Below are 15,000 nucleotides of genomic sequence, written 5' to 3'. Positions count from 1 at the left end.
TTCAATTACATGTTTTGCAATAAGACTACATGTGAATATCTAATTTTTTAAAATTTCCTTATTGGAATCGAAATTAGGAATTCACTTTCATTTATACAGCGCTTTTATCCATATAGATTGTTTCAAAGCAGCTTTACAGTGATAATAGGAGATCACAGTAACATTGTTTTGTCTTTACAGCAGATCTAGAATAAAGTTATTGTCCAGCTAAAGTTAGTTGTGATTGGTTCACTTCCGTCGCAACGATCATTAGTTATTAACTTAGGGGCCGCTAACACGACACCGTTCTAACAGATTAGATTTAAAGGGGTGTTTGATTATGATTTGACTTTTCTAACTGTAGTTAGTGTGTAATGTTTAGTTAGTGTGTAATGTTTAGTTAGTGTGTAATGTTGCTGTTTGATCATAAACAACATCTGCAAAGTTACAACGCTCAAAGTTCAGAGGAAAGGGAGATATTTGCTTTTAAAGAAAATGACTACAACAAACGGCTGATAGGAACTACACAACATTCCTCCTGGGTTAGTGACATCACCAACCCTAGAATTTACATAAGCCCCGCCCCCTGAACACACAGTCCATGTTGAGAAGAGGAAGAGTTGTTGTAGTCGAGCACATTTGTGAGTCAGCTCAAACTTTAGCATCCGTCTTTTCACATGCAATAGAAAGTCACTCTGTGTGCATCTCACAACAGTTCCTATACGAGCGATTTATAGATTATCATGACAGAATATGCTAATTGAAGATAGTTAACTCCACATCAGCGACATAAACTCATCAACTAACCATTCAGAGACGTCCTGTTGCTTCTACATGTTCTTCTTCTTGAGTCTCTCCATCTTTGTCTGACTCCGGTTTAACATTAAAGACAGAACAGTTTCTGTCAGTTTAGTGTGTGTGTGTAATCGCAGCTGCTAACACACACTAGCTCTTGAAGCTCCGCCCCCTGTGCCGGGAGCAGCAGCTCATTTGCATTTAAAGGGCCAGACACAAAACGGTGCGTTTTTGCAAACCCTCAAAAAGTGACAACTTTAACATGCTATATGAAAATATATCTGTGGGGTATTTTGAGCGTGAACTTCACACACACACTCTGGGGAAATCAGAGATTTATTTTACATCTTGTGAAAAGGGCATTTTACCCCCCCTTTAATGCGATCCGACCCGCTCATCCGCACGACATCAGTGTTTGGTGTTCGACAACGCAAACCTCGAAACAGGCTCCAAGATGCAAGCGTTAAGCAGAATCGAAATATGAAGCAGAATGGTGAAAATTCAAACGATACCCAATATCTGTGTGTTGACGCTGCGTGTGTTTCCCAGGTGCCTTGTGGATGTGTATCGTGCTGAACCCGCACTGTAAGCCGGAGCAAAAGGCCGCTTGGCTTCGGCAGCTCAAGAAGTGGAACAGTGTGGACGTGTGTCCCTTGGAGGACGGTAACCACGGCAACGAGCTGCCCAATTTAACCAATGCCTTGCCTCAGGGTGCTCACGGCAACCAAGGTAAGCGTGTGTGTGTGTGTGATGATGATGGTGGGTGTTTTAATCAACCGTGCCTCCGTGCGCCCCTTTTATTAGGCTTTGTGTGACTAATGGAATGCCCCTAATAACAGCGGTTCACCACTTCCTCCCTGGCTTTTGTCCTCGCTGTGCTAATCATAACTCTGGGCAAAACCGAGGGGCGGATCGGGGGGGGAATGGCTCTATTGAAACTTTTCGATTAGTCAGGTCTTTTATACCGAGGCGACAGCGTCTGCGGAGACTTTATGATGTGTTTTGTTATAAATATTCATGCTCCAGACAGGTAATTGCTGAGAAATGACTTCCCCTTTCCGAAGGTATTTTGGGTATGAATGGGCTGTAGACTAGTCGGATAAATGTCTAGATTTAATTAGAGATTTTGCACTTAGGTGGGGCGATAGATTAAATATTTATGATATGGGTTATATGTTTTGTTGACAGTAAAAAAAAAATGCTTTATATGCTGCTTAAGTGTTTGATTTTTTTGAAGAAATTTAATTAAATTTATACATAAAATTTATCAAATGTGACATTTATAATGTTACAAAAGGTTCTTTTTCAAATAAATACTGTTAATTTTAAATACTGTTAAATACTGAACTTTCTATTCATCAAAGAATCCTGGCATTTTTATTTATTTATGAGTTAGTCATTGAATCATTCACTCTACCTGATTAAAAAATGAAAAAAAATTCAATGATAATTTTTTAACGGATTAAACATTTTAAATGGAATGCAGCAATTTATATTTTTATCAGAATCTGTAGTAAATTATGAATTTTTTATTTAATAAAAGAATCTAATTAAAATCTCAGTTTATCCAAAATCGTGCAGCTCAAATTAATATAAATATATAAAATATTATATAGAGCTGTTAAACAATTAATCGTGATTAATCGCATCCAAAATAAAAGTTTGTGTTTTCAAAATAAATGTGTGTGTACTTTGTATAATTATTTTGTATATATAAATACACACACGTGCATGCATATATTTAAGAAAAATGTGTTATTTATATATAAAAAATGTATATATAATATAAATTATATATAAATCTATATATAGTATATACATGCAAATATTTCTTAAATATATACAAGCATGTGTGTGTGTGTATATATATATATATATATATATATATATATATATATATATATATATATACAAAATAATTATACACAATACACACACATTTATTATGTAAACACAAACTCTTATTTTGGATGCTATTAATCGTTTCACAGCCCTATATAATATTTTATATATTACATTAATTAGAGCTGCACGATTTTAATCGTATAATTAAAATCGCCCAAATATTATATAATTGAAGCCCTAGTCAGTCCTCTGAAAAGCTGTTATAGATACACTTCTAGGTTAAGATGACATTGGTGCAATAACCTATATGCTAATATGGAATTTTTATTTATGTATCTCCTTGTATCTCCGTTTTGTACTGTATGATGTGTTATATGGACCTGTGTCTGCAATAAAGCTATTATTTTATTATTATTAAGTGAAATGTTTCTTGATAAGCTAATTATTACAACAACAAAAAATAAATAAATGCAGCCTTGGTGAGCAGAAGAGACTTTTTTAAAAAACATTTAAAAATCGAATTCACCGATTCATTGGTGTTATCACTCAAAAATATGAAGTCCGTGCGTGGAATTTCTCTTGTTTAGTTTCTGTATATCTGGAATACTGCCAAAAGGCGAGATATAATGCTATATTACAGCTATATCAGCCGGCCGCAGTATGTAAAGCCACCTTGCAGCAGTCATGCCAGAATCTGCACCACCCGTGAATGACAGTTCAGCTCGCTGCACTAATCTACGGACTTATTTCCGAAGGTTTTACTGTTTGGCCCTGACTGACAGGCCCCCGCGGGCCTCGCTCTCAGAGCTAGCATTGAGAATGACAGAGCAATTTCCTTTCTCTCTTCCCTGTCTCTCCTCCTCCTCCTCTTCCTCAGATTTGGGCACCCGGCCCCACCGGACGGTTTTCACGCGAGCCATCGAGGCATGCGATCTCCACTGGCAAGACAGCCACTTACAGCACATTATCAACGACGACCTCTACACCAACTACTGCTACCATGACAACACTGAAAATTCGCTCTTTGACTCTCGCGGCTGGCCCCTGTGGCACGGTGAGCGGGAAAAGACGTTTGCTTGACTCGCCTCTTTGTGTTGTGCAGTTCTATAGCATTAAGGAAAAAAAGGAGAGCGAGTTTAAGGAAAAAGGCAATGAATGGAGGCTTTATATGGAGCGAGAACTACAGTCAAAATTATTCAGACACCAGATATCATTTTTTATATTTTTTTACTAGTGTGTGCAGGACACTATAGTTCATTTCTGTAAGTGAGGAGAGCAAAATAAAGTAAACTGTGACATATTATACCCAAATATTCTTCATATATTGGACTAACAGTAAAAATTAGGGACCAAAAATAATTCAGACACTATTTTTCTTCAGTGTTTTGTCTGTAATTGCTAATGCTCTTTTTACACACACACTGAACACAATGAAGCATTGCTTGGTCACTGGTTGAGCTAAACTGGTATTATCTAATTGTGTAGTTAAATTTACCAGCTGACAGATATTCAACATAATTCATGTGTGAGACAGTCTAACAGAAGGATGGACAAAACCTGTCAAATATCAACTGAGTTCTGCTCATATTTTACTACCATTTTATAAACTATAGTGAATATGAGAAATGTTGAATGTGTCTGAATAAGTTTAGGTTTGTCTGTAAATGAAAGGAATGTTTAGCTTCTGTCCCGCTAGCCTTTTGCGTGCGGTGAATGTTTCTCTATTGTGCTCGTCCGAGGTTTTTAAAGCGTTTTTGTTGTTACCGCAGAACACGTCCCTACGGCCTGCGCCAGAGTGGATGCACTGAGATCTCACGGTTACCCACGGGAAGCACTGCGATTGGCCATCGCCATCGTCAACACCCTGCGCCGGCAGCAGCAGAAACAGCTGGAGCTCTTCCGAAACCACAAGAAAGGTGAGTTCAAAACTGGGATGTTTGCAAAAACTGAACATTCGGTCGGGGAAAGCGTTTGATTATAAGTTGCAGAAGTGCATAATGCATCATGAGCTTCTGGCGGGACGCTTTTCCATGCATCGTTTAATATTACTGCTGTATGTGGGAAGAGACGCATCTTATAGAATGATGCACGAGCTAACATGAACTTGCCAACATTCGACTACAGAGACCATGTCTGAGTTCCTATTGGTAGTTGCTGTCTAGCATCACTGCTTATTTGCATAAAATCCACTCCATGTTATATTGCATGATATATTACACCGTAACCAGATGTGACAATGTTTCTATTTCTGGGACGTTGTGGCTGGAACAACAATATACAATCTCAGGTATTATATGCTTTATTTAGGTGATAATTGATAATGGATAATTCACCTCAGATTTTCAAAATAAAAGAAGACCGTTCAAACTGTGAACGAACCAGTTCTATGGCAAAGATTGTTTCAGTCACTCTGTATTTATTTTTAATGGTGTTAAAATGGTGTCATATTGGTGAATTTGATTATATATCCATTTGGTTGCGAGTGCAGTGCGCTTGCAGAGAGACTCCGCCCACACTCTCTTCTGATTGGCTGTGATGTTTGATTGATTTGGTTGTGAGTGCAGTGCGCTTGCAGGGAAACTCCACCCCCACTCTCTTCTGATTGGTTGTGATGTTTGATTGATTTGGTTGCGAGTGCATTGTGCTTGCAGTGAGACTCCGCCCACACTCTCTTCTGATTGGTTGTGATTTTTGATTGATTTGGTTGCGAGTGCAGTGCGCTTGCAGAGAGACTCCGCCCACACTCTCTTCTGATTGGTTGTGATTTTTGATTGATTTGGTTGCGAGTGCAGTGCGCTTGCAGAGAGACTCCGCCCACACTCTCTTTTGATTGGCTGTGATTTTGGATTGATTTGGTTGCGAGTGCTGTGCGCTTGCAGAGAGACTCCGCCCACACTCTCTTCTGATTGGCTGTGATTTTTGATTGATTTGGTTGCGAGTGCAGTGCGCTTGCAGAGAGACTCCGCCCACACTCTCTTCTGACTGGCTGTGATTTTTGATTGATTTGGTTGCCAGTGCTGTGCGCTTGCAGGGAGACTCCGCCCACACTCTCTTCTGATTGGCTGTGATTTTGGATTGATTTGGTTGCGAGTGCTGTGCGCTTGCAGGGAGACTCCGCCCACACTCTCTTCTGATTGGTTGTGATTTTTGATTGATTTGGTTGCGAGTGCAGTGCGCTTGCAGAGAGACTCCGCCCACACTCTCTTCTGATTGGCTGTGATTTTGGATTGATTTTGTTGCGAGTGCGGTGCGCTTGCAGGGAGACTCCGCCCACACTCTCTTCTGATTGGTTGTGATGTTTGATTGATTTGGTTGCGAGTGCAGTGCGCTTGCAGAGAGACTCCACCCACACTCTCTTCTGATTGGCTGTGATTTTGGATTGATTTGGTTGCGACTTGCGAGTGCAGCGCGCTTGCAGACAGACTCCGCCCACACTCTCTTCTGATTGGCTGTGATTTTGGATTGACTTTGTCACATCTCGTAGTAGCGTCTGGTGTGGACTAACAAATTGCTTGTCACTGGAATCTTATCGCATCAGGTCCAATTAGATGATAAAACATTTTTTTTTCTTAACAGACCATCATTGCATTGTCAGCAGTCGCTCATGTTGCCAGAAATCACCTAGTCTTCCAGGCACTTTGATGCAAATCACGTGCAGTTTGAATATGGCATGTTCTCTCCATCATTGCCTGTCCTTTTTCTGTTATCTGTATCACTAACAGTGCCAAAAAGGCCAAAAATGGCAGCATTGTTACCCAATTATCTTTCCAGCGGCGTGTGCCTGTGCTCCGTGTCTCAGTATCTAATGGCCAGGTAACGGTTTCATGCAGCACTGCTCTTCACTAGAGCTGAATGTCCACTTGTGCCCAGCAGGGCTCAGGTCAATTGTATTTAAATGCAAATGACTACTTGTTGTGGTGAAAGTGCCCACGCATAATTCATATTATTCAAATGAGGCGGCTCTATGGCCCGGTCCTGGGCTTTATGTAAAACACTAGTGCAGTGATTTCCACAAGAGACGCATGCTTTAGGAAATCGGCTCACAAAGTCAGACTGCATGTGGGGGTTTGACTCTTGGTAGGTGTGCTGTTTTTATCTGTACATTACGTATTTGTTTTTGTATTAAATGAAATATAATTATAGTTTCTCTCCATCTTCATCTTCCATTTTTGGATGAAAGTTCTTTGCAATGCATTCTGGGAGTTCACGTGATTCAAGAATAAACTGAAATGAAAAGAGTATGAGTCTTATGATGCCCTAATAAGTACATAAAATAGTGCAATTGTGCATTTTTACATTTTCTATCAATGCATGACGACAGAACTGAAAATATTGTCCGCCATCTTGGTTATTTTACAATAACAAGGTACAATATAAGGTAAAAAATAGTGTTTGTTTGTTTACCTTTGAAAAACAAACCCTTTTATTTTTTCTCCCTCTAGATTTGCTTCATAAAGGGGTGACGTCCATCACTAATCTAGAAGGGTGGGTGGGACACCCTCTGGACCCCATCGGGACGCTCTTCAGCACGCTGATGGAAACCGGCCGCGGGGATGAAGACGGTTCGCAAGGAGGCTTTCTAGATTTCTCAGGTACTGCGACGCGAGATGCTGTAGCACATCACAATCTTTATGATTCATGTTATTTACTGAGTGTTTTTACGAACTAGCTGAAACTGTCAAGTCCTATTAACACCCTGTTAAAGCGCCAGGCATCTTAAGCATCCTCTGTAATATTTATAGTTAAAACTGGTAATGTAAACATTTATACAGCATGTTCTCCATGGCTGTAAAATGTACATCAAGGAACATGCTTTGTTATTGACACAACATCCATTTGCAATGGGAGTTTTCTGCACATTTTTAGACCACCGTAGTAGGACCGATCAACTGTCTCTCCAACTAACCTCACTTATGCTTCTACTTTAAACTCTGATTATAAAAAAGATGTGGTGTCTGATTAAAAAGTTATGGTATACATTAAGAGTAAAGGGTGAGTCTCTTTTATCTGAGCCTAAAAGTCGTAACTTTATTCTTCCCTGCTGCATTTTTAATGCACTTTTAATTTTAATGTTTTCTGTTCCCATCTCTTATTCATGAGCTTTGATTGGAGAGATGACTGTATCACAATCAGAGAACACGGCGCTGCAATTATACTTTATTGTTGCCTTTGGGCTTATGCCCGTTCTGATTGGCATCAGAAAGCGTAGGTGCGATCGCCCGTCTCCAACTCAAGATGGGCACCAATGAGGCATTAGCCTAGTGTGCAAGCAAACGAACCTATACCTAATTAGGAGTCCTACGGTCCAAAAGAGATTTTGATGGGGATAGGATTTTGCATGACACCGGATATGTGGACTGTGGACACTATGTAGGAGCCGTAACTTGCCGGACGTATCCCTCCTAATTCCCCAGCTTCCCGTCTAGGGCTTCCTGCTAGTGAAGAGGCTGTTCACCTAGTCCATGAGTAGGCAAGGCTCCCCTTAAGCCAAAGCACTGGCTTTTATTTCTCTATCTCTGTGGTTGTCTTTGAACTTTGAGTTTATTAGTGAAGGAGAAAGAAAGAGATTTGATGGTGGGATTGCAGGATAAAAGAAGGTGTGAAGCCTCGAGCTTCCCTCTTTGCGCTCATTTTTGATTAGGACATTAAATCCTCCCGGAGCCATCTGCACAGGTCCAAAGAGGCATCATTAAAACATTATGATGCTTCTCATTATTAGCCCCAAATGAGTCACCATTGGTATTAATGTGTAACCAAGAACATGGAGCCCTGGATTCACTTTGCTGTTAAAATAATAATGGCATGAACGATCAGAAATCCAGGGTTTTTTTATGTGTTTTTTAACACATGGCCATTTTGCTGTGCCTTTCAAGGTTTTAAAGGAGGGGTTTGCTCAAAATTCCTTTTATGAAACTTGTTTTAATCTTAGCATATCTTTAGGCCTTCAGGCAAATCGCATCTTATTTTAGCCCTGTGTTTGCATGGTGAAATCTAAATTATAGAAACCTGAGGGAATGACTCGTTACGTCCAATTAAAAGCTTGGAATTGGTGCAGAGAAATCGATGACACCCAGCCAATGAGATGGGTAGATTTGGTCTTTAGGTTCAATTCCTCACTGCCAATCAAAAGATGAGGCACAAATCCATTGCAGCCAATCAAAAGGATAGATTTGGTTCTAAGAGACCGACTCCTTAGTGCCAAATCGGTTCCTCTCAGTCAATGAAAAGACTGGATTTGGTGCTGAGGGATTAACCTCTCAGCCAGTTAAAGGAACTGGTGAAAGGAACCCATAGCCAATCAACACTGGTTGAGGAGTCAATCCAGCCTTTTAATTGGCTGAGGTCAAACCCTTGGCACTAAAACCAGCCTTTTGATTAGGACCAATCCTCAGCACAAAATCCAGCCTTTTTAATCAACCAACATGGTGGATTTGGTCCTTATTGATTGACCTCTTAATAAATGAGAAGACTGAATTTGGTGTGGATCAGTTCCTCACACCCATTAAGACTGGATTTGGTGCTGAAGGATTTACTTCTCAGCAAATTATAAGGCTGGATTTGGTGCTAAGGATAAGTTCCTCAAAGCCAGTTTGGAGACTGGTTGAGGCGTCCATCCTTAGCACCATATTCAGCCTTTTAATTGGCTGAGATGTTGATCCCTCCGCACTCAATACAGACTTTTGATTGGTTAAGGGGCCAATTCTCAGCACAAAAAACAGCCTTTCCAATCGACTCCATTGCAGCCAATTAAAAAGCTGGATTTGGTGCAGAATTGTTTGGAAGGATTGAGAGGCTCAGAGCTGCAAGTCGGAGTTGGCGACCACATAGCTTGAGATCAGTGAAGAGTGAAGAGCAATGGCTCAGCCTGTCTGTCTGCCTCTCTTTCTCTCCTAGTTTCTAAATGCAGCCTGAGCCTCGTCATATCCAACAGCATTTCGCACCATCTCACAGATATGAATGCGATGCATGAACCACACAATGCATTTGCGAGTCCAGGGTACAGTGTATTACCTCAGTCACTCAGGAGCCTAATTGAGCATGCCTTGCCTTATGCCCTATCCGGCTGAGCTGCTTCATTAGACCAGGCAGAGTTCCTCTCTGGTGCCTCATTATACAACAAGACCTGTCTAAGAACCAGTGCCTGGGAGGAAGGTCTCAGTGGTTAACTCTCGAGGTGTCACCACCTCCCAGTTTCTTACGTGCTTTCTGTTTCTCACCCTCTGTAGCCAGCACAATGAGCTCGAGCAAGCACAGCGAGCTGCACTTGTTTCCGTCCACGCGCCGATTCCTGGAGGAGGGTGAATCATACCTGGCCCTGGCGGTGGAAACGGCCCTGATGGGACTGGGTCAGCAAAGAATCATGCCCGATGGACTCTACGCCCAAGAGAAGGTGTGCCGCAACGAGGAGCACCTGATCGCCAAACTGCAGGAAGTGGACCTGGACGATACCCTGGTCAAGATCTTCCGCAAGCAAGCTGTCTTCCTATTAGAGGGTGAGTATTGGTGCTTTCGCAGATTTACGGTGCAACCGGAGGGAACGCTATTTGGTTTTTCATTAACTAAAGCTAAAATATATCAATAGCCTGAGGAAGCAATTTGGATGTAGTTAACAATTTTGGAATGGATGCATTTGATTTCCTCATGCGTCAGCTAAATATCTAGCCAAATACTTTATGAAGCATGCCTTTAACAATTTTCTCAAGTATTGCACATGGTATAGACAAGAGTTCATTCCTGCAGAGTTTATTCAATTCAAATTTATTTGTATAGCGCTTTTCACAATACATATTATTTCAAAGCAGTTTTACAGACAATGCATTTCAGAAATGTACATGCAAAAATACAGTTAGTTAATCATGTATTAATTTAGGGCATAACATATCGCTGGCGTCGAGTCGTCTCTTCACAGGCGTCGAGTCGTCTCTTCACAGGCGTCGAGTCGTCTCTTCACAGGCGTCGAGTCGTCTCTTCACAGGCGTCGAGTCGTCTCTTCACAGGCGTCGAGTCGTCTCTTCACAGGCGTCGAGTCGTCTCTTCACAGGCGTCGAGTCGTCTCTTCACAGGCGTCGAGTCGTCTCTTCACAGGCGTCGAGTCGTCTCTTCACAGGCGTCGAGTCGTCTCTTCACAGGCGTCGAGTCGTCTCTTCACAGGCGTCGAGTCGTCTCTTCACAGGCGTCGAGTCGTCTCTTCACAGGCGTCGAGTCGTCTCTTCACAGGCGTCGAGTCGTCTCTTCACAGGCGTCGAGTCGTCTCTTCACAGGCGTCGAGTCGTCTCTTCACAGGCGTCGAGTCGTCTCTTCACAGGCGTCGAGTCGTCTCTTCACAGGCGTCGAGTCGTCTCTTCACAGGCGTCGAGTCGTCTCTTCACAGGCGTCGAGTCGTCTCTTCACAGGCGTCGAGTCGTCTCTTCACAGGCGTCGAGTCGTCTCTTCACAGGCGTTTAGCTACAACCTTCTCCAATACACCTGATAAGAAGTTCCTATATCCTAAAGACCCTAATTTGCTTGTTTAGTTGTTTAACTAGTATGGGAGCTAAACCCATGAACGGGACACCCTCCAAAAGTTGATAGTCCAATAAGCGTAAAAATAAATTGAATAAAATATATACTAAACATACAGAAATCAGCATGATGCGAAGTGAACAGATCTAGGGATCACAACGTCATGGACATTTCTTCTGCAAAACTCACCAGTTGTTTCTAGGGCAATGCTAGGGTGTTCTGGGTGGTTGCTTGTTAGTTGCAAAGGTATTCTGTGGTTGCTTTGGCCTTGCTAGGTGGTCGCTTACTTTTCAAGGCCCTTGTAACCACTAAGAATACCTTAGAAACGGACTCTCTACCACCTACAGCAGCTTAGCAATGCCCTAGAAACCATTTGGAAAGTTGCTAACTTTTGCAGGGGCATGGACCATTCTTGCTTACTTCAGAAACTGTTGTTTTCCTAGTTTAATAAAGTTACAGACTGCATTAAGCTACATTTTCCCTCAGAGCGGTCTTCAGTATGTGTAAAAGTGCTCAGTGGTGGACGAGGCTGTTTGTTTCACTCGCGGCTGGTGTTGGGAGTAAAACGAAACGGTCTTCTGCCTCTGAACGCCACTGGGTTGTTTTGAAAGAATGAAGAGAACTGATAAACTGGCCCCGCAGTGTGGATTCCTCCACCCAGCAAATGCCAAGAGCGTGACGGTGGCACAATAAACAGGAAGGCATGCATTCGATTGGCTACAGGGTTTGGGGGAGTTCTGGCCAAATATGAAAATCCAACAAAACAACAAGAGTGTTCTCGCACTGAGAGACATCCAGAGCATGCCACCCCTTCCAGCACACGCCGTAATAGAGTTAGCATGCTCAGCTGTTCAGTGTGTGTGTTTTTAGTTAGTAACTTTAGCAAGACGTGACTGCAGCTCTGTTCCAAGCCTGGTGAGCTGCCTTGCTGTCTATCGGCTACATGGATAGTTCAATTGAACAGTTCACTCATATTACTATGAATGGGAGAATGTGCAATATGGTGGAATAAGTCTGGCCTTTTAAATAAAACAGCCAATCGGCCAGTGGTAATGTCATAGCGTAACTGCAGCTAGCTTTAGAATCTCCCATAGGAAAATGATCTGAGACGCGCTTGGGACTCCACATGCTCAATGGCTTTACCAATCTGAAATATGCATTTTTTTTTAATGCAATTTAAACATAATAAGCAGTAAAGCATCAGAATTTGGTGATGATCTGTCAAATATGTTTTACATGTGAATTTGTTGAGCTGTTGTTCTACATTTCAGTAGGGATGCACTATATATCGGCCACCATATCAGTATCTGCCGAAATATGCTAATTTTTAATGTTATCGGTATTGGCCCAATAAGAAAATTTGGCCGATATATTAAAGCCGATAAATAATGTATTATTTCCTTCAGCTGAGACTCTTCAGATGTGCACTGTTCAACATGATGGGTTTGAATTGCTTGAAATATGATTGGAATCACTTCAAAACAGGAAAATACAGTGAAGGGCTGCACAAGTCTGTCATATCGGCTACATAACATTGTGTGCTTGGGATATGGTGAGACTTTTGTAATCAGGCTCTCAAAATTTTTATAAAATTTGGATTTATCGGCCATTATATCGGTTATCGGCTTTCGAATATAAGGAATTATCAGTTATTGCTATCAGCCAAAATGTTCATATCGGTGCATCCCTATATTTTGGTTTGTATAGATAGGAGTTAATCTGACTCTTGCATCCCTTGAAAGAGATTAGCATGTTGCTAAGCTAACATCTTGATGCACTAATAAGCATGAAAACAGTCAAATTAAATTTTACCCGATATTTTTGAGCTTCGTAATTTTAAGTTTAAAGTATTTTAAAAAATAAAGTTAATTTTTTTTCTCAAAGCTTGTCACAAGGCATTCTGGGATTGCATTTGCTCTGCAGTATACGTGCAGTGCGGTTTATAATTTAGCCAAAATAAGAGATCTGATGAGGCCAGCATAAACATGCACTGCAGAGAATCTCAGTATAAAAATGAATTAGTGGTTAATTAGTTGACATAAATGCTGATTGTGTACTTAAATATTTAATTTGACTAATATATATTATTTGACCAAATATGTGTGAGTAATATGTATTGTTATGCTTGGCACCATGCTAAGTCTCTCATGCGCTTCACATGGGTAGCGCTATTTGTGAGTCTGCCGATTTTAGAGCATCACATATGAGGTTTTATTTTGGTTAAGATGTCTAGGTAGGCAGCACATGATATAAATGTCTAGTTTGTTACTTAGTCGATGTCTGTTTGTATGTCTAGTGCCGTGTGTGTTTGCGAAGAGGCTTGTGGTCGCTGCGCTCTCAGTCACAAGTAATCTAATGACAGGGAAAGCTAAGCTCTCACATATGGCTTTATATTGTAGACAAGTGTGAAAACAGGCCTGCGCTCTTGAAAGTGGGTGTGTGGTTTTCATCTGGTTAGAGGATGAGGAGGGGGGAGGGTCTGTAAAACGATCTGTAAGCAGATTACCCATGATGCAGCACAAGCCCATCTCGGCCTGCTTTTTGTGCGTTTCGCCTGGAAATGGATAACGTTACTTGCAGCTTTTCAGAGGATGTTATCCGTGTGTGTGTGTGTGTGTGTTCTTGACCTACGACCGAACTATGATGTTATGATGGCGAGATATGCATGGTGGTATTTGAAGTGCTTCGCCACAGCACTTTGTGATTTTGATGTGTCATGCAAGGGTATCTTGGGTGTGTGTGTGTGTGTGTGTGTGAGTTGAAACGGGAACCTCCTAAGGCGTTTCTTTCTCACACCCTGTTTGTACCAACAAATCTGTGCATTTCTAACCATATGTCACAACGTCTGCATGCGTTAGATCTTCTGAAATCGTACGACAGCTTTATTAAAGTCATCGATCGCACTTTTAAACTTGAGTTGTTAACATTAGTGCTGAAAAAAAAATGTACAAAAAATAAAATGTCATTTTAAACACATTTCACAAAAGTTTTACATCTAAAGACATTGATTAGGACTTAATAATAAAAAATAAATGACAAGATGCATAACACTGAGTAAAAAGGATGAAATATTTCATGGTATTTATGGTATTGGAGGTATTTCATAAAATATTTTTTGTTTACTTGCATGTCATGTGACCATTTACCAACATCAGAGATCCATGAAAATGACAACGTGTTGTTAAATTGACATTAACTTAACCCTGTAAAGCCTGACATGTGAAATAATGGTCATATTTTTTAATCTATATAATATAACAGTTTATTGAACATTTACACAATCTTTTTGAGTATTAAATTTGATGCATCAGGCTTTTATGGCTCATTATAGTATGATATATTGAGAAAAACTGCTCAGTTTTATTCAGAGACACAAACTGAGCAAAAATATGCAATTTGCTGCAAAATGCTGATATTTATATGGACAAAAAGTGATGAAACTTTGATGCTTGTAATGTATATCAATGAGATCTTTATAACAGTATAGCAGATACTGACATAAAATGGTTATAAATATCAATAACTGCCAATATGTCTTAAGATGATATTTAAATACTTAGTTTTATGATCAAAACTCTGTAGTTTTAAAATATATAATGCAATGCAATACAATAATGATTAAGAAATGAACAAATAAACCTTCCTGGTGATCATATTTGAGACTCATGATATGGATAATCAAGTAAACCGAAGTTGCTTCAGTACAGTAAGTGTTTTTCTTGAAATATTACAAACAATATCAAAGTTATTCTTACATTTACTTAATAAAAAACAAGATTTTACACGAAATATAACGCGAGCATAAGGAGGACGTTTTTAAAATTATACTAAAAGGCTTTTTACTTGTTGAAAAAGTGTAAATTATCAATCAGACGACAG

General features: G+C 40.5%; 1 protein-coding gene across 2 annotated transcripts in view; it reads left to right on the top strand.

Annotated features, from left to right (window-relative positions):
- The window catches only part of LOC306991856 (zinc finger SWIM domain-containing protein 6), a 100,465-nt gene that overhangs the window by 70,711 nt on the left and 14,754 nt on the right, over nucleotides 1-15,000 (top strand). For both annotated transcript variants that reach the window (XM_079600081.1, XM_079600082.1), the window contains exons 5-9: nucleotides 1,324-1,503; nucleotides 3,497-3,673; nucleotides 4,389-4,535; nucleotides 7,062-7,211; nucleotides 9,846-10,112. In XM_079600081.1, the coding sequence (XP_079456207.1) occupies nucleotides 1,324-1,503; nucleotides 3,497-3,673; nucleotides 4,389-4,535; nucleotides 7,062-7,211; nucleotides 9,846-10,112 (921 nt within the window). The remainder of the gene's footprint in view (nucleotides 1-1,323; nucleotides 1,504-3,496; nucleotides 3,674-4,388; nucleotides 4,536-7,061; nucleotides 7,212-9,845; nucleotides 10,113-15,000) is intronic.

This window comes from Phoxinus phoxinus (assembly GCF_949152265.1).
Source record: "Phoxinus phoxinus genome assembly, chromosome: 23".
In the NCBI taxonomy this organism is placed as follows: Eukaryota; Metazoa; Chordata; class Actinopteri; order Cypriniformes; family Leuciscidae; genus Phoxinus; species Phoxinus phoxinus.
The sequence above is the reverse complement of the archived record's forward strand: the minus strand, read 5'-3'. Positions and strand labels throughout refer to the sequence as shown.